General features: G+C 39.5%; 1 protein-coding gene and 1 long non-coding RNA gene across 2 annotated transcripts in view; both read right to left on the reverse strand.

Annotated features, from left to right (window-relative positions):
* Positions 1-26,188, reverse strand: part of LOC147874422 (uncharacterized) — a 168,261-nt gene that overhangs the window by 13,290 nt on the left and 128,783 nt on the right. The window lies entirely within an intron of this gene.
* Positions 1-26,188, reverse strand: part of LOC110833475 (uncharacterized) — an 81,206-nt gene that overhangs the window by 13,290 nt on the left and 41,728 nt on the right. Inside the window, exon 2 of the mRNA XM_087345645.1 lies at positions 550-731. Within this exon, the coding sequence (XP_087201771.1) occupies positions 550-731 (182 nt within the window). The remainder of the gene's footprint in view (positions 1-549; positions 732-26,188) is intronic.

The following is a 26,188-nucleotide window of genomic DNA, read 5'->3' on the forward strand; positions in this document are numbered from 1 at the left end:
ATCCATACTGTACTTCGTTAATCTCTGTTGTGTTTAGGGAAATATAAAAACTGGTCCAGTGACCGATGTCAGTTCATTGGCCCACACTTGGGGCCTCAATCGATATCAACTCTCGAACGAATTTTGTGTGTAGCGTCTTCCGTATAACCTCGCACACTGCTCCTGCAGTCGATTGCCGTGTCTCTTCCGCATCGCGGTCTTGACAAAAATAGGTGGGCGCTGTTACACGCCGGAGTCCAAGGATGTTTAATTCTTGCTTTGGGCAAGAGGCTTATGAACACCATGAAGTAAGTTAAGATATTAACCGCGTGGTAAACAGTCGTGACTTATTTTCGGATACAGTACACCGCGGATTCGATCATACGCATTGTCGAAGGAACTCTGTAGTCAAGGTCATACATCACCTGATGATGCACGCGTCACGTGTTCCTCGTAGGACGAGTCTGCGCACAGGGAATTTTGATTCACACTGTCCCTACAGTGAGTAACTCCATCTGTCGCCATTACCCCTCCAGCGACATGGAAAACGAAAGTATAATGGCACCATACCTTGGTGAAGATGGTGATGATGATGATGTTGGTGGTGGTGATAATGATGATGGGGCAGTCTGTTACAGCAGACTGCCCGCTGCTGGTGAATGTCTTGCTGAATACATCTCAGTGGGGTCATAGGTCGCAACTCCAGTTCCAGACGTAAGAGCTGTAGGTTACTGAACATGTCGCTTCCATCCCTGTAAACAAGAAAGTCTTCTTTAATTTATACTGAAGCAGCTTACGAGTTCGCATTCGTGTACAGCTTTTAAAGTCCGGTGGCCTCTGTACATACCACATGCTTTAAAAATTAGTAACTATGTATTTATTAATATGTTTCGTATGATCCACAGAATAAACAGCGGATTATTACTAACAAACTGATTTCTGTTAGTGAGACGCGCGGAATTTTCTGAATTTGCTCGTTTTTTTTGTGACAGTTTCGTCTTATGTGTGAGATTTGAGGTTCCCGCTGCTATGATTATGGTGATGATGTCCTGGGTTGGTACGCCGTGCTGAAGATCGAGACAGTATTTGTCTCTCAAACATTGGTATCTACATGTAAGTCCACACAGCGTTACAACCCGGATCAGTGTCAATGCCTTGTGTTTCTCCATTTATTTAACTGCTTTTTTTGTATTATGCTTTACAAGTTGCGATGGAGACGATATATTTCTTACATTATTTAATGCAAGATTGCTTTCGTATTTAAAAAAAATGATTTAATATTGCCCTTTTGTGTTGGGTAAAAGTTTCAGATTTTTAGATGTAGTCTCAACGTTATTATTAATTTAAAAAGAATTGTACAAAGGTCATAATTTCAAAGTTATTGCAATTTTTGGACGTGTGGCGTTTTCTTTGAGGTACGAAATGAATTCTTAGATGTTATTTGGGCGAGTTTCATTTGTGGATACGTGTGAAGACCAGCGTATTGTGGCGGCAGTAAAGAGTGTGTGCATGTGTCTAAGGTTATCGTACGCACGGATGTCCAGGCAAAGCTGTTCTTTTCTCGCTGTGTGTTGCTTGCCTGCCATTGATGAAGGCGTTGACCCGACATTGGCTGAATATGACCTCACGTTACACCACTGATACAATATACAGTAATAAAGAAACAACTGTTTTGAGGTTTTAAACACTATAGTCTAATGCAAGATCTTGTAAAACAGAAATACGTTCTGTTCGTTTGGCAATTTCAGAGTTGTTGCTAATGATATCTATGGAATGGGAGGGCCATTCTTTAGAAGCCAATAGTCGCTTAGCTAGTCGGAAAATTCCCCGCGTTTTAAGAAACCAGAGGATTTATTACCTTACTCGTAAGTCTGCCACCGATGCCTGCACTAAGCCAGATGAATCCAATCCCCCATCTTCCACATTTTTATTTATTTATTTATGTAAACAGAAGGAAACACTGTGCGTATATATATTTATTTTTGAAATTTCTTTTTCAAAACGGTAATCTGCGAGATTTGTAAATCGGGACTTTCCTACGGGCGGGTTTTCACCTTTTATCTTTCTCTTTTCAAAATTAAAACGGGCCAAAACTTATTTTTGCGTATACAAAACGTTTTTTAAACTGCGGTATGGGAATAATGTGAAGACGGTTTAGTACGTTGCGTGTCTCCTTGAAGCCCGGACAGACCAATTCAAATCGTCCGCTTCTTACGACGTGTACGTAAGCCTCTAAAATTTCTTAATCCACCTTCACATCCGAGAAACAGGTGGCATTACGTCTGAAAAGTCATTTGTGGGGGGGGGGGGGGGGGGGGAACAATTTGATCTACAAATGTAATGTTTTCCGGGATGTTCTTTAAAGATTTATTTAGTAAATACATCCTTTGGAGGGGATGTGTTTACGTGGTTGTCATCGTGACAGAAGGCCTTGAAGTGTTGCTACATTCAGGAAATCTGTCCTTCGCGAAAAGGCCTTTGGTTGAATGGATGGGAGTTGAACTCGGAAGACCTGGGATCGCTTTGGTTGATGACCTCCGTGATTCGTGACTGTTGTAAACAGGACGTACCGCTTTTTTAAATTATACCCTGGCATTTGCCTTACACCCGAGGAAAAACACGGAATACCTCCTTCAGGGTGTCACTAACTCGTAGCCGTATTTTTGATCCGGTCCCGATGAACGTCAGAGGTAGAGGTTTGCTCTAAGGGTGATATTTATAATCGACGGGATGTTGAAAAAAATGGCGTTTTTTTTCCTCTCACATCGCCTGCTACTAACTTCTTGGATGAAGAAAGAAAGCACCTGTTCGAGTAAATGCACCTGGCCGATTATTTATATTCTGTTCTATAATAAAGCCAAATGGATATTTTATTTTTGTAAGGATGTCATTAGATTTTACTAATTTTTGTTTCAACTTTTCACGTCAGGAAAGTAAGCGGTCAACAGAACCAATGCTTGTTAGGGTAAAATAATAAGCAGGGCTAATTCAACTGTAACTGAAACTCAGAGCTGTTTGAAAATTTTACGCGGTTTCGTGCCCAGAAAAAAAAATTCACTTCTGATTAAAATCCATTGACCTTAACATTTGTTACGGTAGGGTAAATAGCTACTGTTAAAATTAAAAACCGATTCTGTTTCTGGCACAAATCTGCCTTCATGTGTATTTTTCCATGTAAATTATTATTAATATTAATATTTAGTGTTATTAATTGAATTATATTACTTAGGTATCGTATTTTGCCCATTCGCTTGTGAAATATTATTCAATAAATGAATTGAATTATCATTATTATTATTAATATGTTTATTATTATTATTTAGTGTTCTGTCTGACGACAGGTCCATATGAACAGGATCCTTCCATCCTTTTCTCGGACTGGGACCTGTTCATATGTTTTTTAGGCAGGTGATACAGAAGTGGTTTGCCATTGCCTTCTTCTGTGTGTGAATGGAGTAACTGTTGGGATGCCACGGAGGAAAACTCCGTGTTGCCTAGACCACGGCCTTGCCCAACACAAGTTATAAATTCGGGCACCGCCGGGAATCGAACCCGAGACCCCAGGATTACAAGGCCAGCGTTCTAACCGCTAGACCACCGTGGCAGTATTAATATGGTGCATTTATATATTTAGTTTCATTTGTTTGTTTGTTCTTGTATTTTGTAATTTTTTACCTTTATTATTATTGAAATGAATTTAATTATTTATTATATCTTATCCTGTACTCTGGTTTAGTGCTTGGCTGTTGTCAAGCACTTAAATAATTGAATTGAATTGAATTATTAGTTGCTCTTAATTTCTGGTGTAAGCGAAGATCACCTCACGGGATCCGTCCGTGTCTGCCCCATTGTTGGACCACATTGTTGATCAATAGTTGATTCATTGTTGTTTCAGTGACCTCGGATGACCTAAGATACTATTGTCGCCTTTACGATGACTAGCTTTATCTTCCATGGCTTCTTTACTGACGTCAGTTCCCATGTGACGTGTCGTGAAAAGGTCAAATATCACAACGAAATTACAAGATGGTCGAAAAGTCACGCAAACCAAATTAAAATATGTATTTAAGGTTGAAATTCAATACAGTTCGATTGGGCTAATTAACACGTGACGTAATCTGCTCGTGCTAGTCCTTCAATTGTCTTCAGACTGTCGAAGTGCAGGATTCTTAAATAACTTGCCAAAATGAGTTTAGGGACATATTTCCCGATTGTCCGTGACAAAAGAAGCGTGTAAGGTAGAAAGCGGTGGACGTTTCGGGCACTTAATATATAACATTGTAGGATTTGAGTTTTTCACGACGGTGAGTCCGAAGATGGCTGTCTTCTTGATATAACATTATTTTTTATTAAATGATTTCAATGTTATTTATTTTTTGACAAATAGAACGTGTCAGGAATGGGTTGCGTAAATTTTGGATCATCCTATAGAAGCCGATAACACAACACTCTGTTAGGTTGGCAGTCCGTATAGACAACAAGTTTTATGATTATAATCTCGATGTTTATTAAAATTCAATATATGTTTCGACCTTAATAGCTCATATTCAGGTGGTTCTTTTTAAGTGGTCGAAACTAATATGAATTATAAATCTTACTGGGTCCGTGTGATTGTTTTACAACTATTCGAAAAATGATGTACCTGGAAACAGGAAGTTTGACTTGGCTTCTTCTTAACTTGTTGGTTAAAATACCAGAATGTTCAATCTGCCTGAGAGCTAAAAGCCCTTCAGTTTATTAATCTTGGAGGCACAATTAAGATTTTTTGAGGGAATTTTTATTGATATTTGTTGTTACGTGATCAGTGAGCAGGGGATTGTCATGTTGAATGAATCCTGGGTTGACTATGTCGAAGGAGATGGCGTGGAATTTTGCGACAGCTAAAATTTCTCAAAGACAAAACATATCTGCCATTAGTTTCATTGTAACTTGGGTTTTTCCTCGCGTATTATTGATGTATGACTAACGTAAAGTATATACACTGTCATACGTCCCTTGTTAGGAAAAATAAACTAATATTCTAACATATATCCAGATGCACGTTCGTTCATATACTGTTTAAACACGTTTTGTAAAACGTGTCTAAATAAATTTAACGTTTTACCGTGTTTAAAACGCGTTTTAATTAATTTTACGTATAAACGCGTCTTCGTTAACCCGTGTTAAAAGAAAACCAAGTAATTAACTAGTTAAGTAAATGAATCACACTAAGTACGCGTTAGTGTCCTAGTTCTGAAGTTGCCCGGTGAACAAGACGGAGCGCTACACAACTATTCAGTATAAGGACTCTGATCCTTGGCCAAGAGCCATAGATTCATCACGTCACGTGACACACATCGGTCGTTTCCTTGAGAGTGTCGAATTGCATCTCTGCCTCTCCTTCATCTCGTCACTTCCATTTTGGTTCCTCGATGGTCATTAACCTGCGAAAACACAGTTTCGAGACATTCTGTGGCTAACCGCGACCATTAAATTAATCACTTGGAAGTTCCAACACATCGAGGACGGAAAAACGCTAAAGATACGCGTGTTCACGGCTAAAAAGTTGGCAACTCTTTGATACACCGGTCGTTCATTCGATTTTTTTTAGGTATGCAAATTATTTAATTATGGAATGTTCTGTTTCACGTCCCATAATTGTGTCTTGTTACAAATTTTATCACGCGCATGCCTACTACGTACTTTTATAATGTGTTGATCTTACGAATTAATGACTAAGGATTAGAATACACCAGTCAAGTATGTCTTCGAAAGGCTTGAAAAATTTGACTTATTGCAGTAAACATTACCTCTATGTGAATTTATCTGCATACGAAGTGCGATCGGAAAGTCTCAAGACTGCGCGTATAAAAACCCGTACACTTATCTCAGGTATTAAATTCATCCATCACCCTCGAAGTAGTTCCCCTGGGAGTGATTTCCAGGGATGCTTCCAGGCTTGGCAGCGGCGCTGGGATCGTTGTGTTCACTCCCAGGGGAACTACTTCGAGGGTGATGGATGAATTTAATACCTGAGATAAGTGTACGGGTTTTTATAGGCGCAGTCTAGAAACTTTCCGATCGCACCTCGTATATTACATACCCGTTCATGCATTAAACTTCTGCCTAGATAACTAGGCGCTGTTAGAGAAAAAGGGAATTAGAGATTGTTTAAACAGATTGCAGTATGGCTGGCTTAGGCGCCACTGGTATCGAATCTTCGTGTTCAGTTAATACAAGCTAAGCTCTGCTAACCTAACCTAACATTACTTTACGCTAGAGTTAAGAAAGCCCCTGTGACGTAGGCTACCTGGTAGGCAAGTGACACCCATGTTCCTGAGTGTAGAATATTGGTCTTTAATACAAAGATATTTTTGAAAAGTCTTTTTTGTTGTCCGATGCTTTGCTGATCCTAATATCGTTATAAAGTAAGTAAAAATTAAAGCTGACCCACTATACGCCCATCGATAGTGAAGTTACGTGAATCGAAACATGCAGTTCAGATAGTCAACTTCAGTAAACCGAGTTTTCGGAACATTCTGTAGGGAACAGACCGTTCATTAAACGTCACTGTCGTCTGGGACTAGTGAACCTTCCTTTCCGGGTTTCCGTATCTTTCCTAATTCTATCTGCGCCATTATGTTCGCGTAGTTGAAACACGCAAGTGAACGGGGAAAATGTCCTTAGCGGCTGGGTAGTTATTTTATCTTTCAATCACAGTTAAAGTAATGATTCCTACTGTCCTGTGACGTATGCGGCCTGGGAGTCACGTGCTGAACTACTAGCAGACCGAAAAACGTCGTGTTTGTTGTAATTTAATGTAAACTTTGTGAGTAATACTTTATGACACAAGAACTATGAAAACCAATAACAAAATTAATAATGATACTACGAACAATGGAGTATGAGACTAATGTTTTTCAATCAGGAATACGTGGGTTATGCCTGATTCTCGCGGAGTATAGTTACCTCGTGATTAGGGTCTGCACTTTTACATAATGCACACATGACAGACATCCCAATTTTGTTCGATAGTTCTCATAAAAACTGTGAATAACACGCAGAATCGATCTGGACACAGAAGCTGTAAGTAAAATCCTTTGTCTCCGGCGGGGATCGAATCCCGATTGTACAGTCTTTGTTAGATGATCGCCCTCTGGTGATGGACTCGGTAACCACCTCTGAAACGTCTGTGACTTCTAAATAGCGGAAGATTCCAGAAGGCAGTCATATTCAGTGTCATGTGGGGTTGCATGCGTCTGAACTGTTTCTGATTCATGGACTGATAAAACAGCAGTGCGTTTTCCGAAACAAGCACGTTACAAAGTATGTGTCATAATAGTCTACAAATCAGCGTATAAACAAGTTAATTTACGACATAATAAAAACTTCTTCAGGTGGTATTAAAATAGAAGACGTCACACACCACCCACACTCGACATTTGCAATTAAAATGCATGCAGTGAGGCATCTGAAATCATTTGTCATATGTCTATCTTTTAAGATCTAGGGCAGGTGTTCCAAAGCTAATTCTGACCTGGTACCACCATATTCGTCATTTCTAACCTATTCGCGGGTCGCAAGGTTGTGATAGTTTGTTGCAAAACGCTAGTAAATTAGTCCTGCTATTACAAATGGGTTCACATAAATTCACTAAGGATTTTTATACATTTTTTTGCGTAAAATTCTTTGTGAAAAAGCATTATCGTCTGGTCATGTTTGTATGTCCGTCTGTCCAGTCGATTTAACTCAAGAACCACTGGATGGATTTTGATTAAATTTGGTGTGGAGGTTCTTATGTTCTGCACGACCTCAAACACGTATTTTTAACATCCTGCGAGTGGTGATAGCAGAATGCCGGATGAGGAAAGTTGTGAGGTTGACATTGAGGTCCTGCGATCTGTTGGCCGAAGTGGGATTTATGTCTTTTAAAGCTCGTTCGGAGATAGGGATTAGCTTTATCGATTAGGCCCAACAGAGTAGGTTTTACCTGAAGACGGAGATAGACTCCCATCTCCGAAACGTCGTGGTTTTTATTGATTTTATTTAGTCTTGGACGAAGGATAATATCCAGTTCTCCTCGGATACGTTAGTACTTCTGAATACCTTCAAGACATATCTACGCTCTTCCTTGGCCAATGTTAAACCACTATCACTTCAAAATATACCCTCACTCCAATGAATTTGGATGTAAACATCATCAGAAGTTACACAACAACAGTAATTAAGTTTTAGTTTATAAGATTATAATTTTTAACTTTTAACTTTACACCTGAAGATGGTTCAATGTAACCGAAACGTGTAGTAAAAAGTTATACCAAATATGTAAATGATATTTTAATATCTTATGTATAATTTTATTTATATACAATTGTGATTAGACGGGAAAAAACACGAATAATTAAATCCAGAGAACAGTTTACTTCAACAACGCACCATCGTCACAAACTTTCAGGATTGAACCAGTTTCTCTAACTTTAAACATTTGAAGTTCCCTTTCGTGGTCTAGGTCTTATCTGCGTCACCCTTTCCGAATTATGTCAAAACCAGTTTACTCGAAAGCGATCGAAACCCATTAAGATTAAGCTTAAGTAAAAGGTGAGCCAAAGAAAATGAACAAAAAAAGTCTATCAGTACAAATGAATTTCTTAAATTGTCGCTGTCGAAAGCCTTTCGCGTACCACCGATGGTGTAAAACACTGGTGTTTTCGAATAGTGTTTGTAGGGGCGAACGCATGTGAAAGTACAGCGTAGTCGCTATCCCAGTACGACAAACACGAATATGGTATGTTTTGTGGGGTACATTGCCCTCATTTATCGTTTACGCCCCCAGATCGTCTGCATTATGACTAGAACTTCCGGGTACAAACTTCACATTGAACGAAGCTGTTAATTTATACCGGCTTGAAGAGCAGTTTCAGCAGAACGTACTCGGTCAGTATACTCCATACTGGGTGTAGTTGACAGTTCAGTTATCAAATAGCTTTGTCAGCTTAGTGATTGGCTGGAACACGAATCAAATCCCGGTACATACTTTTAAGATTGTCTTCGCTACCACGTTTAGATCGGTTTCCGCAAAATGTCCAGATCCTACCAAATGTTCATTACATTAACGTCAATGGTAAATATGTGTACCACTTGGTTTAGCAATAGCTTTCCATTTTGTGCCTGTGGATTACGTATGATGATGACTGTAAGAAGGGGTTATTTCCTTAACAGCTAAAACCAGTTGATCTTTCAAATGAAGTATTTTCTTGGCGGTACGGGATGAATTATTAGATATTATTTAAACGGGCTTTGCCTTAAAACGTGTTTAAAGCAAATACTGACATTGTCCCAAAGTTGATTTAAATTCATCAAAATTTGCCCCCTTACTGCGGAGGCCACTAAATTACCTGACATCCATCAATTATTATTATTTAGTGTTCTGTCTGACGACAGGTCCATATGAACAGGATCCTTCCATCCTTTTCTCGGACTGGGACCTGTTCATATACGTTCTTGGCAGATGATCCAGAAGTGGTTTGCCTTTGCCTTCTTCTGTGTGTGAATGGAGTAATTGTTGGGATGCCACGGAGAAACCGGGGAAGCCCCCGGAGGAAAACTCCGTGTTGCCTAGACCACGGCCTTGCCCAACACAAGTTATAAATTCGGGCACCGCCGGGAATCGAACCCGAGACCCCAGGATTACAAGGCCAGCGTTCTAACCGCTAGACCACCGTGGCTGTTATCCATCAATAAGTAAATAAACATTTTGCGGTCCGTATTATCGGGCTTTCACTACCTACCACCTTAACGGCTTCACCGTCATTCTGTACGTATCGGAAGGCAAGAGTAACTTCCAGCATAAAATAAACACGTTCGCGAGTTTCTAAAACTTTCTTTACTCCAACACTATTTTCCTTTGTTCAACAGAAACTGGTGTTAAAAGGATACTAACTAACTAGCTGGCTTACCGAACCCGAAGGTTCATCACCGAATTAACCAAAGCCTTCCATCGGACCCTGTCCTGGGCCAACGAAATCCAGTCTCCTTCAACTCCTATCTCCCATAGATCCCTCCTGAGATTATCCTCCCATCTACGTCTAGGTCTCCCCAGAGGTCTCTTCCCCTCAGGCTTCCTCCTGCCTGAGATTATCCTCCCATCTACGTCTAGGTCTCCCCAGCGGTCTCTTCCCCTCAGGCTTCCCAACCAATACCCGGTGCACACCTCTTGTCCCATCCATGCGCGCTACATGCCCAGCCCATCTCATTCTTCTCAACTTAATCACCCTGACAATACAGGGAATTAGACAGCGGTTTTAAATTTGTATATAGGCGAGTGCAATGATGTCTTCTGGATTGTAACGCCGTGTAATATGGTAGAAGACGGAGGCAACAATGTTCTCTGAAACGTCGATAAAAGTCTACCAGACTAAGTAGGATATGAGGTTCTCACGGAAATGATATGAAGCTGGCTGTCTTCTGGGTTGTAGCGCTGTGTAGTTTGGTAGAGGTTTACCAACGTCCAAGAGGTCCTTGCTGCCTCTGTCATGAGGGCGATGGTGGTAAACTTCTACCATACTACACGGCGTTACAACCCAGAAGACAGCCATCTTCATTCTGAAACCTAACCTAGAATACAGGAAACTTGTGCTAAGTTCTCAGATGGAATCAGACATGAACCTACCCTCTTTTGCTGACATGCGCACGAAGTGACTGCGGGCTATAAGTGAAGGGTGTAAGTGTGAATGACTGATGTTAATTATCGTCACAGCAGATGAACAAAGAAAAATTGTACGCACAAAAGAGACGTATTTTCAGTCTGGAAGAATTCTACAAGCCAGGTCGTTTCTCGTTCTAAATGTCATGATATAACGTGTGAGTTTTACAAAGAAACCGGATTTACAGCTTGGGTTTTATCTGTACCCTCGCGTATTTTACCTGTCATAAGTAGAATCATCAACTTTCGTGCTGCCCTCTACAACAACAAAATTAAAGCAAAGTGGTAACTATACGTCCCACCTACACCAGCAATCAATACGTCTTAATTTTGTATTTGTGTTATATATGATTATGAGTGTACAAATAGATTATTTCATAAACCAGTAATCTTTGTAATAGTAAAATGTTTTGTTTGTGGTATGGGTCTGAATTCTTAAATATTATAATATATTTAAAGGGTTAAATACGGTTTCTTACCCCAAAGAGAGACGTTACTTGCACCGCTGATTGAAATACTCAGACGAGATGGTTTTTAATCAAAAGTTAAGCACATATATTATTATGGGTTGGACATACAGCTCGCATGGAATCAGGAATATACTTTTGAATAGTGAAAAGTCGTGGAAAACAGCAAACTGGTAGATGAAAATATTGATAACAAATTATTTAATTAACTCTCCTGTAGTCAAACCTAAAGGCCGAACGTCAGTACGTGGGAAATCTATATTTCGGCACGGATTATACATTTACAGACTTGTCCCCTTCAGATTTGTTTCTTAAACTTGTAATTAATTAGTTTAAGTTCTTGTAGAAGAAATGATGTTTTAAAACTTTTTTTTTACAGTCAGGAAATACAAGACATTCATCAACGTATCAAAGTTAAATACGTTCACAAATGCTCCAAGAGTCTGTCTCGAGACAGACTCAATAAATTTGGTTTTACGAGCATCGGTCGTAGTGTATTTCTTTAGTGTTGGGATTCTTCCAGGGATGGTGAGTGAGGAAATCTCTAAAACAGCAACACTGAAATAAATGTGCATTTGTATATTGCTGTTCAAATAAGATTTCTTGAATGTTTTATTCGGGTTTAACATACATAAAATCCAACTCTTCCAGATGGTATGCAGAGAAACATTCGGTTACACGTACATTTGTAGAATGAACTGCTGAAATGTTTATGAATAAGTGTACGTACGTACATATAAATAAAAATAAATCTATCAGTGACTCTGTCCACAGTTAGTGAAGTGTATAATTTTTTATTTTTGAACATAAAACTAGTGTCACAAAATTGGAGGAGGGTCATTCCCCAGTGGAGACAACGCAGCTTCCAAAAGTATCTGACGCGGAATAATATGGCACTTGGCCATCTTTTTTTTTTTTTTTGGGGGGGGGGGGGGGGGGGGGAATTGGAATGGAGTTGGGTCGCTGCACCGTCATAAACAAAACTGGCTACTGTTTGGTTTTCATAGTCGTTGTGTTTTGGAAAAAAAACATTAATATCGATGGAATTGTTTGGATGGCGTCATAGGCCATTGTGGAAGTGGTTCATAAGTGTTTCCTATTTCGCCTTCAGTTTATGCTAAGGCATTATGATGATACACACAATCCCGAACCTCCGGCTTCAGATAACTTCTTGGCTACTTGTATTTACCGTACGGTAGCCAGGTTTGTTGAAACGGTGAGTAAGCCGAATGCTCGAGGCTAACATAACCGGAGCTACTATACTAACTTACGAACAAACTGGTTTAGGGAACCTGAAGGTTCATCACCGAATTAACAAAAGCCCTCCACCGGTCCCTGTCCTGGGCTTACAACTCCTTTCTCCCACAGGTACCTCTTAATATTAATATACTTCATTACGAATTTAAATACAATACAGAATATTAATTAATAAAAAAGCAACATGTGTGGATTCGTGAAGCTTAAGCGTTTAAGGTTTTATAAAAGTAAAAATCTCAGGCTACATAGCCCAAGGTTGTTCTTTAATTCTTTGAGATTAAATCTTTTCATATTTAACTTCTCGGTCCCCAAGTAATTAGCGAAACCCTTCTCATATTTACACATGCAGGACTATTTATTTTTTATCAGAATTTTATCAATTGTTAAGGTCTTTAACAAAAGGTAATAAATAATTTAACTGCATTATTAGAAATAAATGACCGATTACCTGTTGAATATTTGTAAGAAAGGAGAACCATAGTTACATGATGATTTCTTTTTTTCAAATTTCGCATTACGTTTCTTATGAACATTGACACATGCGATGATGATTCACCCTTTGTTTGTTTTCATATTAATAATAATGCGTTGGGGGGGGGGGGGGGTAGGACGGACAATCCATGTCTCTTCACCGTGATGTTCATAACTTTACGAGCTTCTAATAGAAACCGGAAAACAAAATACGTGTAGCGCGCCTGAACGGTATTTCCCTATCTGTGATCCTGCGTACTTTTTGTCGGCTCGCATTATATTTTACTTTTCACCGCAAATGGGAAAGATTTTTTTTATAATAGGCCTCTTTTTCATTCTTGAGGTAAGACAGGAGTTTCGGGCAGAAATCATCGTGGTTACTTTTCTGTTGCATAGAGTTCAAAATATATTTTGTTGACTGTATTCGGTGTATTTAGTTTATAATCGAGCAATAAATTTCCTAGAGCTCATGAGTTAGCGTAGATGGTCGTAGGAACGAATCCCACTATAGTAAGAATTCTTTCATTGCTTACAGTTGTAAATATGTTACATATTGTAGGAACAGTAGTAGTAGAGCTGTGATATAAGACCTCACTAACACTTTAAAATCCAGTGGTAACTATATGTACCATTTTTTAATAATCCGTAACTCCGTATTTCGTCCAGAAAGTGTATTTATGGGTTTCCTGTGATTTCTCAAAGTGAACAGATTATTTTCTTAAACAACACTAACCAATTCTTGCAATTCAACATCGTTTCTTAGGTAAAATTGGATTTAAATATTGTTTAGAGAACATTTCACTTCGTAGCGTAAAAACTTACTTCACTCGAGACATCTCTATTTTATTATCTATTATCTATTTTATTCAAAGTTACCAAGTGAACCGTAATAATTACCAGTGAATTGGTGAATGTATATGAGATGGTAATACGACAAATTAGAAAAGGTTACAAAAAATTAACCCAAATTTAGATAACGCCGATAAATAGTACCCCTGCATGTTTAACTGTGGTTGAATTGGATCTTCACAGAACGAGATTACTGTAATATTCCTGCAGGTGGCGGAAGTGGCCCCGGGTGTGAGCCGAACACAAGCTGGCCTATAAAACAAAAGAAAATCTAATGGAACAACTGCCGGTCACGAAACCCCCGATTCATGACCATTCCAACAAGTATCCTTGGAAGTCAATAACAGAGAAACTAACGACGCTCATGTCTGAACACGTGATCCTTTTGTCATTGTTATTTACGACACGTAAATTCTGTGTAAAAATTAAATGGTTAATCGTGGTAGTAAAACTGTCACTGTACTTTTTATGAATTTGTAAAGAAAAACCACATGAGTCAACCTTTTCAAAGAATTGAGCTGTTGTTTCCATGGAAATCACGAGGCATAAAGACATCACTTAACACAAGAATCTTACCACTACAAACCTTTATTGTGTGTGGGCAGCCTCTCTGTTCAACTCTAAAACGACATGAGTCCTTGACTCATGCTCGTCACGTAATATTGTTAGGGTGATTAAGGTATTGGTTGCGACGCCTGAGGGGAAGATACCGCTCGGAAAGAACTTTAAGATCGGCCTTAGGGAGATGGGAATCGGTGGAGCGAATTGGATACAGCTAGCTCAGGATAGAGTCCGGTGGCGGGCTTTTGTGAACACGGTGATGAACTTTCGGGATCCATATAAAATCGACTTATCAAAGAATTTCCTGCCCCATAGAGTGAGTGAATCATGGATTCATGTCAGTTTTCAGGTGAATGTATAAGGAAAACACTTGACACACCATGAAGAAATCACTGAAACTCACAGCGACTTAAATCGGTCATGTCACCCAAGAGATGAAAAAAGACGATCACATTAGTCGTGTAATGTTCCTTAGATATTGTGTGGGTACTTATAAAAACGAGTCCAAAATAACTATAGCTTATAACTCCTCATCCAAAATATGTTCGCGAATTATAATTATATAAAAAAATTAAATATATAACAATCATTCTTTTCAAAATTATTAATAAAGCGAAAAATAATAAATAGGATCTTCGCTAGCTTTTTAAATTCTTCACGAAAGTGACTTTTATGGACTCATGCTGTTTCACATAAACAAAATTGTGGTCGTTTAATCAAATTTTGAAAATTTTGAATTAGAAATTTTAAAAAATTTTAGACTTATTTCGCGGGATAAAGCGGATGTGATGCCTCCAAATGCACTTTGCAAAGAACGTGTGACATCTTTATTCCAGTAAAAAAAAAATACTTTCGAGTTTCATTTATGTGCAGTGCTGAGATAATGCCCTTCAATAAATGCCTCGTATGTGTGCGGCAGAATTCTGTATAATTATTTAACAGATAAAATTCACGAGCAACATTGTCATGTGTCCTACATATTAGTGCATCAAAGCGTGTGTGTGTGGAACGAACCAACAAACAGCAACGTCACTCAATGAAGAGTTTCATGTGTGGGATGGACTATGTATCTGTATTCTGTTCGCATCTTGAGAAAATTAGACACTACTACAGAAAGGCCTGGTTTGGTATCTCCAAGTCAAAAAAGAGAGAAAGAATACGGTCAAGAGAGGTCATTGGATGGAATTGACCTTTATATTTCCTTCTCTTTCATCCTGTATCTCATCTCTTCACTGTTTTCTCAGCTGGATCATATGTCATATGAATCATACGAATCATTTGCATTAACAGCAGGTCATATTCGAATGTGAAACAGTGCCAAATTTCTTATTCTGTCAAGCAACTGCTACCATTTGCCCAAAGTTACTCCCTCTGCTTTTAAACGATACCAAAATGGAGACATTTCGGCATTGTGGTTCTCGCTTCACTACGCGATTAACGATGCACTTGTTTGCCTAGGCTTACTTGCCATTTTACCATTAATTCCTTACGCATTACAGCACTGTTTCGCCGTTCGCGGGGTTTTACGTTCTTGAAAACGCCCGCAGAAGGCAAAAACCATGATGCGAGAAGTTAGAGACCTCTTGGGGAAAAATGGTGTTTAGGTTAAATCAAAGACACACGAACCATGACACTTAATATGTATAATTAATGTTTAATAAGCATTTAAACTTTATTGTTGGTGTTTATTGGGATGACGTCGGGGTTCCTGGCTAGACGTTGTCGGGGTTATTGAACACAAACAAGGGCAACAACCAGTTATAAAACTGCGAAAAGTGCAGTCGAAGTACATTCGGCTTGTCAGGACACCCTTCTTGGCTTCCTAGTGCACTATCTTTCTTGTGAAGTTTTTTGGAAAAAAGCTGGCCTGCGATATTATACCATTAGTTCATATTTCATATCAAATGTCAGGAATTTCGCATTTGAATGTTGGCGTCCTTGTCTCATAATACAAGCCATCGGCATCCAGTAATTTTAAAACAACGAGCATTAAACGATGGGACGATGAACTGTATGTCGTCCTGTAAAGTGTTTTGCAGCGGTCGATCTTAATATACGATGTGCCTGCCAGTCGATAATAATCGTAGTTCCAGCATGGCGCAGTTTCCGGAAGCTGGTTCCTGCGCACGTCACTACCTTCTCCTCTACACGCACTCCCTCTTAATCAGTGTGAGATGTGAGGTTATGTTACGGAACAAGGCGTTTCGCTCTAGAAAAGTAGTTTCGTTGAGTGCAGTGTATCTGAGCAGAGTATAGGCTTTGAATAACGCTTACGCCACGGCCTTTGGTCGTGCTTAGTAAATTGCAAGACATTACAATTTATAACGTACTTATATTATACATTATCTCACTCAAGAACGGTCTTTATGTAATCAGAGAGGTGGAGAATCCGCCTCTAGCCACGTGACATGATTGGTGGAGAGGAACTTGCACGTGGTTAGCGATGTAAGGTGGACTTTAAGTTTGTGCAACACTGAATTGCGTTATCGTCAACTGACGAGTTGTTTTGTCCAAGATGCTTAAAATTAATTCGTGGAAGGGAGTAAATATATTCATATATCAAACGTAATATAATGGTCTGTATAATTATTCGGCCAATATGCGACAGAGTAGGGATATTAAATAATGGTACTATTTCTCGTGAATGCGCGCGCATCAGAGCGGTCTCCCTACAATCGTGTGGTGGGCGGAAGGCGATTTGTTTTGCACGAGTGTGAAAATTGGTCTCACATCCTTAGAGAACATAAATTCAGGTTTTATAACAATAGAACGCTGGGAAAAATATTTGGAAACAAGTGAGTGTTAGAATCTTTGTACTCTTTACCTAACTAGGCAAAAATCGAATCAAGGAAGATGGTATTGGATGGGGCGATAAGAATTGTACACAGAATTTTTGTAAAAAAAAATAGAGGAATAGATCATTTGGAAGACCTCGGAGTAGATGGAATAATATTAAAATATGTATCTTGAAAGAAAAGGGTGTGAAAACGTGGACTGGGTCATCAAGTCATATATATGTTCCAATGTCGAGACGATAGTTAACTTTCAGGTTACATAAACGCTTTTGAGGTTCACAGCGAACCCTTGTTCACAACAGTTTTTCAACAACAGTCAACATACATCGTAATTATATTTTAATTGAACAGAGAGCCATAATTATTTAATTCCATTTATATACGTCTTCCAACACCATTTCCTTAAATCTCTTGCTATTCGTATATTCTATAAACGAAGTAAAATTATTTATTTTAACGTGTTAACTCAACAGCTATAGGAACCAATTATAGAGTCAACACCAACAAAATACAAAAATCAGAAAAAAGTTACAGTGGAACCACGGTTCCGGAGAATTAGACGTAAATACGTCTATACGGAAAGGAAGTTTATATATTGGCTTTATTCTAAATATTTCCTTTATACATGCTTTACAATTGAGATAAGTTTGATTAAGACATTGCTTATTCAACTTGAATTAGTTACGCTTAAGATGGGTCTGTGGTAGATGAATGTAATGTAAAGTAATGTAATGTAAGGTAATGTAATGAAATGTTTTATAGGTAACAACAATGCCGAGTAAACAATTGACGTTTCCAAGGTAACATAACAATGCAGTTACACTTTTTCGTAACACATTTTTGCCGAATGACCCTTCCTTATAGACGTATTTACGTCAAAAATCAAAACAATACAAGCAGTAAACATAGTCAAACATTCTAGTACATAATTCTGTGGGTAGTAAAACAGGGATATGACCTATTACCAGATTCACTCAAAAGAGATATGTTAAAAAATGTGTTGCAAAACATGTTAACAGTAAGCCTGTTACAAGTCTCACTGGCAGGGAGCTAAGGCTATTTATTGATAAAGAGAATAATTGTGGAACGTATCTGATTTAAACTCAAATACCGAAAATTTCTAAACGCGATGGGCAGATAGTAAAGCCAATGTAAATATTCCTAGTAGATAATATATCAAAATAACGTCGTCTCTACTATGATAATTTAATGTGCGTAAATTTAAGTTGTCGAGAACGTAAATTACATCAACGTTAGTGCTCACGTGCACATTGTGTTCAAAACAAATACAGTGGATTTCGGTTAATTGGGACACATCTGGACTAGTACACTTTGACCCAATTATACGAAGTCCAACGTAAGGAGTTAAAAAGGTTTGTTCTTTAAGATCTGTCCCCTATTAACCGATGTACCAGTTAACCGGAATGTACTGTTTATGCTTATGGACGTTTCAGAAGCCATCGAATGGAAGTCAAGAACTTCTTTATGTATTTGTGGTGTGTAGCTCAAGGTATGGAGATGATGTTCAGAAGCCATTCGGGGCAAATCCTCATTTATAATAGTTACCGCAACATTTGTATTCCACGTTAATAAAACTTTTTATTGATTTCAAAATAAGTTTAATGATTTATATTCATGATCCAGTGACAAATCATGACAAATGTCCATTTCGACGCGTTGACACAAAAATCTTAATGTTTATATCTGGTGTCATGAATGTTAGTAAAATTTAAATAGTGCCTGCATCTTGAAAAGCGGTTTAACTCAGTTCCTGCTCTGAGCCATTGTTCATTTATTTGACAGTTGCTGGCCACAAAAACTCCCACCCGAACGAAGTCCAGTACACTCATGTCCGGATGAACAGCATAGTAGTTACATGTAGGGGCGCATCTAGCCAGCAGAGGTCAATAATCAGATTAAATAGCTCTCCTACTTAGCTAAGGGTCAGCGCACGTTAGAGTAAGGGCATTGGCCAAAATAAAAGAAAATATCGTGTACTGCCGAGAAAGCCCTTAATAACGGTCACATCCGTGTCTGAAATTCACTCTATTGAGTATAGAAACTTTGTAATTGTCGATGACATCGACGAAAATGTATATCATTGTTACTTCTGAAATGGGGCGCGGTAATTGGTCGTGTACAGTAAATATACGAGACGAGAAAACAAGGCAGATCATCATTAAACTGTAATGCAGCCATCCTTATAGCTAGAACTGTGAACATGAACCAATATACAGAAACCAGGATGGAAGGATCCTGTTCATATGGACCTGTCGTCAGACAGAACACTAAATAAATAATAAATATATATATTGTTCTGTCTGACAACAGGTCCATATGAACAGGATCCTTCCATCCTTTCTCGGACTGGGACCTGTTCATATACGTTCTTTGCAGATGATCCAGAAGTGGTTTGCCATTGCCTTCTTCTGTGTGTGAATGGAGTAATTGTTGGGATGCCACGGAGAAACCGGGGAAGCCCCCGGAGGAAAACTCCGTGTTGCCTAGACCACGGCCTTGCCCAACACAAGTTATAAATTCGGGCACCGCCGGGAATCGAACCTGGGACCCCAGGATTACAAGGCCAGCGTTCTAACCGCTAGACCACCGTGGCTTTTAGTTTCATTGTACACGAAAATAAATTTAAGCTAATATTTTTGTAGTTCGGTATTTCTCACACGATTTACGATCAAGAAATGCTTCACAATTCAATCGTGGTATACAGAGTTCGACTAGTTAACACCAGTTATCAGCCAGACGCCCTTCTGCCTGGTTACCAGTAGACAAGTGTAATTATTCAATCACATTAACAGCGTTACGTCATCAACACTCATCAGCACTAAATTACGGATGTGTCATCAGGAAATAGTGCTTTATTTATGTATAGTGTGACTATATTTAAGGTACTATACTGAAATTTGCCTGGAGGGACTGAGGAAAACTACGAAAAACATCAGTGGTGTTGGGACCGAGATTTGGCATGTTTCTTTTTATCAAGTCTTGGAGGATATTTGGGTCTAAGACAGAAGACGATGGGGCATGGAGAAAACTGCATAATGACGAACTTAAAAATCTGTAAATCCTCCCCCAATATTGTCAGGGTGATTAAGTCGAGAAGAATGAGATTGGCGGGGCATTAGCGCGCATGGATGGGGCAAGAGGTGTGCACCGGGTATTGGTTGGGAAGCCTGAGGGGAAGAGACCACTGGGGAGACCTAGACGTAGATGGGAGGATAATCTCAGGCAGGAGGAAGCCTGGGGTGAAGAAACCACTGGGGAGACCTAGACGTAGATGAGAGGATAATCTCAGGCAGGAGGAAGCCTGGGGTGAAGAAACCACTGGGGAGACCTAGACGTAGATGAGAGGATAATCTCAGGCAGGAGGAAGCCTGAGGGGAAGAGACCTCTGGCGAGACCTAGACGTAGATGGGAGGATAATCTCAGGCAGGAGGAAGCCTGAGGGGAAGAGACCTCTGGCGAGACCTAGACGTAGATGGGAGGATAATCTCAGGCGGGATCTATGGGCGATGGGAGTTGAAGGAGACTGGATTTCGTTGTCCCAGGACAGGGTCCGATGGAGGGCTTTGGTTAATTCGGTGATGAACCTTCGGGTTCAGAAAGCCATCTAGTTAGTTAGTTAGTTAGTGTACCATCGCGGTTTGTTATGTTGATTTCTTTTCGTCATTTTCCACACTCAGCTCAATGTCCATTCACTAGAACAACATGTTTCGGTAAAATGTAGCCATCATCAGATTCAATTCACTGATTCTATTTCATTTCACTGGCGTCGCATTTTCTCCTCCCGATGTCAAGAAATAATGACAAAATTTGTTAAAACGTTTTGAATTGGTTAAAACTGTTAAGATTTTTGAAACGTCAGAAGTTTCTGCACAGCTTTGTGAGTCCCGGTGGTTTTGATCAGAGGTTAATTTGGTGGCGTGTCGTTCCATTTATTACAGATTTAGTTTTACGCAGGTCTTCATTTTTTAAACACAGAAAAACCTTAAACTCCCTCGCTTAACTTCTTGGCCTTGTTCTTTCAATGTTTTTATTAAATCTGCTGGTGGTGGAGGGGTGATATCTTCACTAAAAAAATTCCAGGGTAATTTAATTTTCGTTTATATCGATTCAACATATCCCTACTTTATTTTTATCGAATAAAAAGTGTTTACCGTCGGCCTACATAGGTTGTAGATCTTATAAGAACCTGGAAACGTCTATTTAAAATACTGGAGTATAATTCCATTGAAATTTATCGGAGAATATTTTCTTTCGCAATTTCTTCTTAATTATTTTCCTTTATCCCCTTCTCACCTTACCTCCTTTATCACTTTCATACAATTTCTTCCTCCCTTTGTTGTCCCGTATCGTTCAGAGAAATCTCCATCCACTCTGTTGTCGCAAGCAAACATCAAACCGAAGTCAACTTACTTTATGGCGTCGGATTAGAAGTTCTCGCGGAACTTGAGTATAAAGATGTCTGTCTTCTGGGTTGTAGCGCCGTGTGTCTGGTAGACGTTTACCAACGTTTCACAAGTCCTTGCTGCATCCATCATCAGGATGACTCTACCAGACTTCAAGCTGCTACAACCCAGAAGACAGCCATTTTAATTATGGTCATTGGGTTACATAAAATGTCGAAGAACGCATTTGTTCCATAATTTTATACATTCCAGTCTTGTTTATTTATTATTTGTAGTGTTCTGTCTGATGACAGGTCCATATGAACAGATTCCTTCCATCCTTTTCTCGGACTTGGACCTGTTCATATACGTTCTTGGCAGATGATCCAGAAGTGGTTTGCCATTGCCTTCTTCTGTGTGTGAATGGAGTAATTGTTGGGATGCCACGGAGAAACCGGGGAAGCCCCCGGAGGAAAACGCCGTGTTGCCTAGACCACGGCCTTGCCCAACACAAGTTATAAATTCGGGGCACCGCCGGGAATCAAACCCGAGACCCCAGGATTACAAGGCCAGCGTTCTAACCGCTAGACCGCCGTGGCTTCTCTTGTTTGTTTACAGCAAATTAATTCGTCGTAACAAAGAAACATGACAGATTCCAAAGCACCGAACCGCATGTTAACAGCGAGTTTTTCGACGCTTACCAGATGCTGCGTTTATCGCTTGTTTTGACTTGCCCCCTGTTACAGAAGCTATTTTAGAGCCAAAGTAGTGTCGAAGAGCCATTCAGAAACACTAATAAACACAACAGTCTCACATCAACCCCTGTCCTCCGGCTCGTGATTCAATTAGGACCGAAGTAAACAGTTAACTGGCCGATTTTAGTGAGCCAGTCTGAACAGCATCCATTTTAAACTCGCTGTCATTGATTATGGAGTGGGACAGCGTCACAACCCAGAAGACTCCCAAGGACGTCTTCATTGAAATCTCATTTCTTACATCTTAATGCTGTGTCACGAATGATACGAATTTATCTGTGTACCTTTATCCAGGCAGGCAGGATGAGAAGCTCACAGTTCCGTCCTTCCCTTTGTATACACGCGTCCTTAACAAAGGACTCGACATCATTCGTAAAGTAGGCAAGCAAGGATAATAGATCTGGAGCGGTCAGCAACACGTTTTGCGCATGCGTGAGACTGATACTCCTAAACGAAGAAAAATATTTAACGTTCTAAGTTTCGACACGTTCTCAGTCGTCTTAATTCGTGTTTGTATGTTACCCATTCCTTCTGCCGCTTGGTCGCTGGGACCGTGGGTTCGAATCCCACTCAAGCCATGAATGTCTCTCCGCGTTTTTCTGTGTACAGGTAGAGGCCTTGCGACGGGCTGATCCCTCATCCAAGGAGTCCTACCGAATGTCTATAGATCAAGCCAATGAAAAAGTTGGGACCCCCAGTGCTCAGGCACTTGAAGAACGGGTCGTTCCCAGTATCCCAGTATGTTACCCATTTGTGTAGTAATTTCAGTTACTTTGCTGTCTTCACATTGCATATACGTATGTAGGCTGTAACTGGTATTACTGGTTAGAAGTATGGCGTAAATCTGTAAGATAGTCGATGCTTTTAACCGCTTAAAAGAGCAAAGCAAATGTATTAATGTGTCTTAACCCTTATATATCAGAAATGAACGGAAGAAAATGGTTTCCATGCCTTTTCTAATTGGACGACATTTGCATAACCCTTACGAGTTCTTTAATTGTAGAGGAAAACTTGAATTTGAAAGAACTGTAATTGAAAATCGATCATTTTTCTCGATTTCGAAGATTTTATATTGATGGAGGACACGCGATAAAATTTGGACATGGTAATATAATGTTGTCTCCTAAGGAATGTGTAACATAGGCTTCTGAAAAATAAAAATGTTTTGTATCGAATCGACAAATTGTGCTGCTGAACTTAATTTTTGTCAATTTGTACTCTTAAGCCCTGAAAGTCTTCTGCACGCCGGTAAACATCTATAGAGTGACAACCCCCGGAAAACCACAGCCGACATCCTCAGGACCTTTTAAAGCTCCAGATTATCCTTTGTTCTAATTATAATATAAAATCACGTTTCTCAGACTGGCATGTCTCCGCCCTCACCAGACACAGGGATTATATCGATTGGGTCCAAAAAGGTACGCTTCATTTGAAGATGAAGATAGATTTTAATATCAGAAACGTCGTTGTAAATTGTTCAAGAAGTTTGTCGTGTAATAACGCACCATCAAAAACTTCGTACTTAATGCGATTTGAAGTTGTTGTCTTCTAGATAGTAACGCCGTGCATACTTGTGGGTAGATAGACACACATCGTCCAGGAACAGACCACCTCCATCGTCAGCTCTGAAGATGGAAACATTATGTTCCTCCGGAAAGTTGGTATCTACATTTGTCTATGTTATTTCAAATGTCAATTTGAATAAATTGAATTTAACGCATGCTGTCGATAAAATTACATGCTGAGTTTACGCAGTTATCCCAACAGAAGCATTAACCTTTCAGTAATTAAACTCGGACGTCTGAACACCTGTCTCAAAGAGTCTCCGTTTTTAGCTACTCCCACTTTCTTTACGAGCAGTGCTTGTACATAAGCCGCTTATGCACTGTCGCATCTCGAGACGCGCTGCATCTGCTGGTCCTTCAGCTGCCGTCCCACCCCAAAAACGACTCGAGACGCCTCGATTCAATTCTTTTACCATTTATTACACACGTCACTACGTAAACGCGCTTCCCAAATGACGTCATTTCGAGTTTCAGTACACGCCCGGGAGATTGGGGGGGGGGGTGTTTTGCCCCTCTGTAATTTACAGAGAAAATTAGTCATTCGCTGTGGAACAGCTGGGTGGAAGAAATATATTCGGTGGGTGGAAAGCGATGGAGTATTGACGACAACGGACGCGCGTATAACGGAGGTCGCCTGTACTTTCTTCATAATAATAATAATCATCACGCTTTCTTAACAAAGGCAAACAAGTTTACGTTGTTTTGTTTGACAGTTTTGTTGCTATGGGATTATCATTAGGTATTCTATTTAAAACGCGCGACCATTAATTAGAAGGTGACAATTTTCACACGATGTAGGGCGATCAGTACTCCAAAAATGTATACCCTGGCCGCAGACATAACACATCGGAGGGGGGACACATTGAGAACCCAAGGACTTTTGATTTGCATTCACATGTTAGGGTAAAGGGTTGCCTTCTCTGGAATTATAAGCAACATTCATTATTTAGGGTAAAGGGTTACCTTCTTTGGAATTATACGCAACATTCATAAATTTAGGGTAAGGGGTTACATTCTCTGAAGGAATTCATATATTTAGGGTAAGGGTGATGTTCCTTGGAATTATCTGCAACATTCATAAGTTTAGGGTAAAGGGTTGTCTTCTCTGGAATTATAAGCAACATTCGTAAATTTAGGGTAAAGGGTGACATTCTCTGAAACCATTCATATATTTAGGGTAAGGGGTGACGTTCTTTGGAATTATATGCAACATTCATTATTTAGGGTAAAGGGTTACCTTCTCTGGAATTATACGCAACATTCATAAATTTAGGGTAAAGGGTGACATTCTCTGAAACCATTAATATATTTAAGGTAAGGGGTGACGTTCTTTTGAATTACATTTAACTAATATGACAGCAGTATTTTTATGTCCCGTTGTTTGCAATGGCCAGTCCCTTTAATTACCCCACATTTACATTTATTTTCTTAGATATCACACGGAAAGATAAAAGAATCTGACCTGCTTAGCAACAAGCATTCCTCGGATTCAGTCTTTGTTTTCCCATGAATGCAATTTTAATTTGTGTAAATCCTTACCAGATATTTTAACTTCGCCGCTATTAAAAGTTTATGAAAGTAATCGAAGTTAAAACTATTTATTATCTATCATCAGTGACAGCTAAACGCTGAAGTGCGTGAGTTCAAATCACTTCTGACACTTCCCACTAACGATGCTGTAGTCTTTGATCTCAGAGGAATGTTGTAGCAAAGCGTTCGGATTATCGGTTTCTACCGATGATCGAGCAAGAATGCAGATGTCATGGCCCTTTGATGTTCAGTCTCGCCATTCGCCTGGAAGTCATGATGTAAAGTACGAAAATCCTCAATCAGAATAGCATGTCTGTGGCCGGATTCAAACACAGAACTTCCGCAATTAAGCCAAACGCGTTATCAGTTCGTCAGAAGCACGTGCATTTTACTTTGGTAATTCTTCCAGGCTTGCTTCATAAATGAATAGGCCTAAAAGAACTCGAGGAATCCAGATGAACGGCTTGTGTCTTGATGCTTTGGTTTATTTTTTATAAATCGCTTGTTTCTGAGAGGGTATACGAGGTGCGATCGGAAGGTTTCCAGACTGCGCGTATAAAAACCCGTACACTTATCTCATGTATTAAATTCATCCATCATCCTCGAAGTAGTTCCCCTGGGAGTGAACACAACGATCCCAGCGTCGCTGCCAAGCCTGGAAGCATCCCTGGAAATCACTCCCAGGGGAACTACTTCGAGGGTGATGGATGAATTTAATACATGAGATAAGTGTACGGGTTTTTATACGCGCAGTCTGGAAACTTTCCGATCGCACCTCGTATATAAGTTGGACGAATGTTTCTACTTGATAGTAGACCCCGATAATCAATTATGTATTTGGGTATTATGAAACTGCAGACAATCCAACACCTTAA

This window comes from Zootermopsis nevadensis, unplaced genomic scaffold (genome assembly GCF_977971745.1).
Source record: "Zootermopsis nevadensis isolate Lab colony 2312 unplaced genomic scaffold, Znev_1.0 Znev_ptg000009l, whole genome shotgun sequence".
NCBI lineage: Eukaryota > Metazoa > Arthropoda > Insecta > Blattodea > Termopsidae > Zootermopsis > Zootermopsis nevadensis.